Source organism: Triticum dicoccoides, chromosome 7A, assembly GCF_002162155.2.
Source record: "Triticum dicoccoides isolate Atlit2015 ecotype Zavitan chromosome 7A, WEW_v2.0, whole genome shotgun sequence".
Lineage (NCBI taxonomy): Eukaryota > Viridiplantae > Streptophyta > Magnoliopsida > Poales > Poaceae > Triticum > Triticum dicoccoides.
In genome coordinates this window covers 700,820,283-700,823,191 of record NC_041392.1, presented here as the reverse complement: position 1 = coordinate 700,823,191, position 2,909 = coordinate 700,820,283, and the positions used below count along the sequence as shown (strand labels likewise).

The window sequence follows — 2,909 nt, the reverse complement described above, 5'->3', positions numbered from 1 at the left end:
GTCCAGAACGAGGAGTTCCTCCCCCAGTTTTCATGACTTTCTGTGGGGACGAGCTGGTGACCTCCATCGCATTGTTGCGATTCTAGTCCAGAGCCTTCTTCAACCTCCAGGATGTTTACGACCAAAGAATCAATCCTAGAATCCACCGCATCCAAGCGCTTGCCTTGCCAAGTCACTCAAACTCCAGAGGACATCGCGAACCAGCAAAGATTTCCCTGATAGAACTCCCGTCTGGCCACGGTCCCGATGAGACTAGATAATACCGAGCCATGGATCAGAATCCAACACGGGACGGCGCCGTCTAACCTTGACTCATGCCTACCTCTTCGCTACGAACTGGCCCCGCCGTATCGCACAGTTCGTGCATGTATTCCCCCGTACACGATTTCTCCAAGCACCAGACCTGACACCTTATGTCCCATTTCCCGGATCCCAAAACATCAATCAGCGAACATGATATCGAGTGCATCTCCCTCCCTGTGTGTTGCAGTTAAAGTAATAAACAAGATTTCATAACTTTTATCGATAGATCCATGGAAACGTGTAATGTAACGTCTCTTTCCTAAAGCAAGTTCCACTGGTGTTCTTCATAATGGATGTAACAAAATAGAGATACAACAAACCCGTGCAAATGCACTGGTTGATGACTAGTTCATGACTAATTGAGATGGTGATACAAGATTAAAAATTCCAAGAAGCTAGCACGTAACAGATCTTTGTTGCCGCAAGCATTTCTTCAAGTATCGAAAGGAAATTCTCCTAGCAAGCATGGAGCAATGGGATGTCCGCATACGGGCCGTTGAGCACCCCATTGAAGATGACACTATACGCCTTCTCCGTCATGTGAACCTGGTCCCAGTTGGCGAACCTGGACGGGTCACGGCAAACCTTCGCGTTCTGGTCGCACCCGCGACCGGTGCCGTATGGGCCGTTGCCACCACAACACGCCACCAGAGGGTCGTCGACACCATTCCTCTTGGGGTTCCTGACAAACTCCATGGCGGCGCCATAGTAGTCTGCGTAGATGATCTTCACGCTGGGGTTGCGAGACTTGAGCCGGCCGACCTCCTGCCTCAATAGCTGGTTGTGCTTCCGGGAGAACGCGTTGTACCACTTGAGGCAGCCGAACTGGTCGTAATCCGAAGACCTGTTGCTCTTGTGATCATTCAAGTAAACCGGAATGCACCCGATGGGGAAGTTCCCCGGAACAAGGATCGTCTTTGCGCCGAGGTTAATCACATCCTGGACGCCGGCACCTATGCGGGCTATCACGTCAGGCATGTACTGATGGGGCGTGTCCCTGCTGCGCCGAGGATCAAAGAACCAGGAGTTATAGTCGTTGCCGCCGATCTCGCCAAAGATGACAAGGGACTCGCTGAGGAGTCTCTTAGTGGCAGCTGATCACACAAACAAAAAGGAATTAGCTGACTAATGCAAGAAAAAATATGTAATAATATGGTAAAGACCATCCATGCATGTATGCACATATATTTTATTACATGAGTACTTACCTTTTCCAGGAGCTATCCGTGCGAGCACTGTCTTGAAGGAACCGAGCTGCGAGTCGAGGCAACCGTGGTCCGTACTTAAGTTATACCTTTTCCGGTAGTAGTCTGGGCTCAGCGCAAACGAGCCCCACACGGCGAAGTTGGCACCGGCAGGGAACTGCCCTGTCTTCTCCTCGGGCTCGCTCGGCGGCAGCAGGGGCAGGCCAAACGCTTGCGCTGATACACACACACACCAAATTTAGAAATCAAGCACGAGAGTACACCTGCGTGCGAACATGCACTCACCGTAGAAGTCGACGATTAGACGCCCGTCGGAGCAGCGGCCAGTGGGGTGGTGGAAGTAGGTCCCTCCATAAGGGGGCATCCACATCGAACCTGTCCGGAAGTTGCCGGTGTCAATGATGGAGTCACCAAAGGCGAAGATGCGCTTGAAGCAGCCGCACGACCCGACATCAGCATTGAGCAACAGGACTGCAAAGACCAAGAGGACGTCCATGGAATTGGTAATCCCCATTTTAGTACTCCCCGTTTTTACACTAGCTCTTGTATAGCAAGCTGGTTAAGAGTAGAAGTGTTCAAGATCGACTTTTTGTTTTGCATTCCAGATGAGTTCCTTTGAATCCCTTTTATAGCACATTATGTGGTGGAGAGTCTATCAAGATGTATCGATATTATTAATATATTTTTAGCGGCATGTACCTTACTAGTCGGCAATACTTCCTTGCAATTTAATGGTTTGTGCACTGTGAAGATATCACAATTAAAATGTCAATCCATTACAAATGCAGTCTTTTGGCAATTAACTTTGTGTTTATATTACTACTCACACAACACAATATCTCCCTGCAATTAAATTTGTCGGCATTGTGAAGATATAAGAAAATAATCCATATCTTCTATATAAATGCAGTATTTGTGAAAGATAGGATTGGTCTTTTATGCCATTAATTCATGCACCCATTTTCTATGTGCGCGAATGAAATATGTGGTCAGCATTCAAAACGTGTTTAAGGTTTTTATTACGTTGACATTAAGATTGATTGAAGAAATATTTTAATATGTGCCACATTTAGTGAGTATATTGATGAAAGATTGTAATACTCAAAGATTGTAATACTCGCCACATTTAGCGAGACACAATATACTGATTTCACGTGCGAAATATTAAATTATTTCCTCAGTATTTCATCGATTAATGCTCATGTCATACATCATCTAAAAGCTTATAAGGACATCGAGCGCTGTAATGCTCGTGCGTGAAATAGCATCCCCCAATACATTTTACATGCTGACCACATATCATGCATGCTCATATATAGAGTGCATGAATTAATGACATGGAAGATCAAATCTTATCTTCTAGAAAGACTGCATTAGAATATAATAGAACGATACACCATA

At 46.2% G+C, this 2,909-nt stretch overlaps 1 protein-coding gene across 1 annotated transcript; it reads right to left on the bottom strand.

The window, feature by feature from the left end:
- Nucleotides 1-549: 549 nt before the first annotated feature.
- Nucleotides 550-2,093, bottom strand: LOC119331564 (GDSL esterase/lipase At1g28600-like). Its single transcript, XM_037604727.1, has 3 exons — nucleotides 1,794-2,093; nucleotides 1,512-1,724; nucleotides 550-1,397 (listed from the first exon to the last, which is right to left on the bottom strand). The coding sequence occupies exons 1-3, from the start codon at nucleotides 2,020-2,022 to the stop codon at nucleotides 760-762; spliced, it is 1,080 nt and encodes a 359-aa protein (XP_037460624.1). The 5' UTR covers nucleotides 2,023-2,093; the 3' UTR covers nucleotides 550-759.
- Nucleotides 2,094-2,909: the final 816 nt, after the last annotated feature.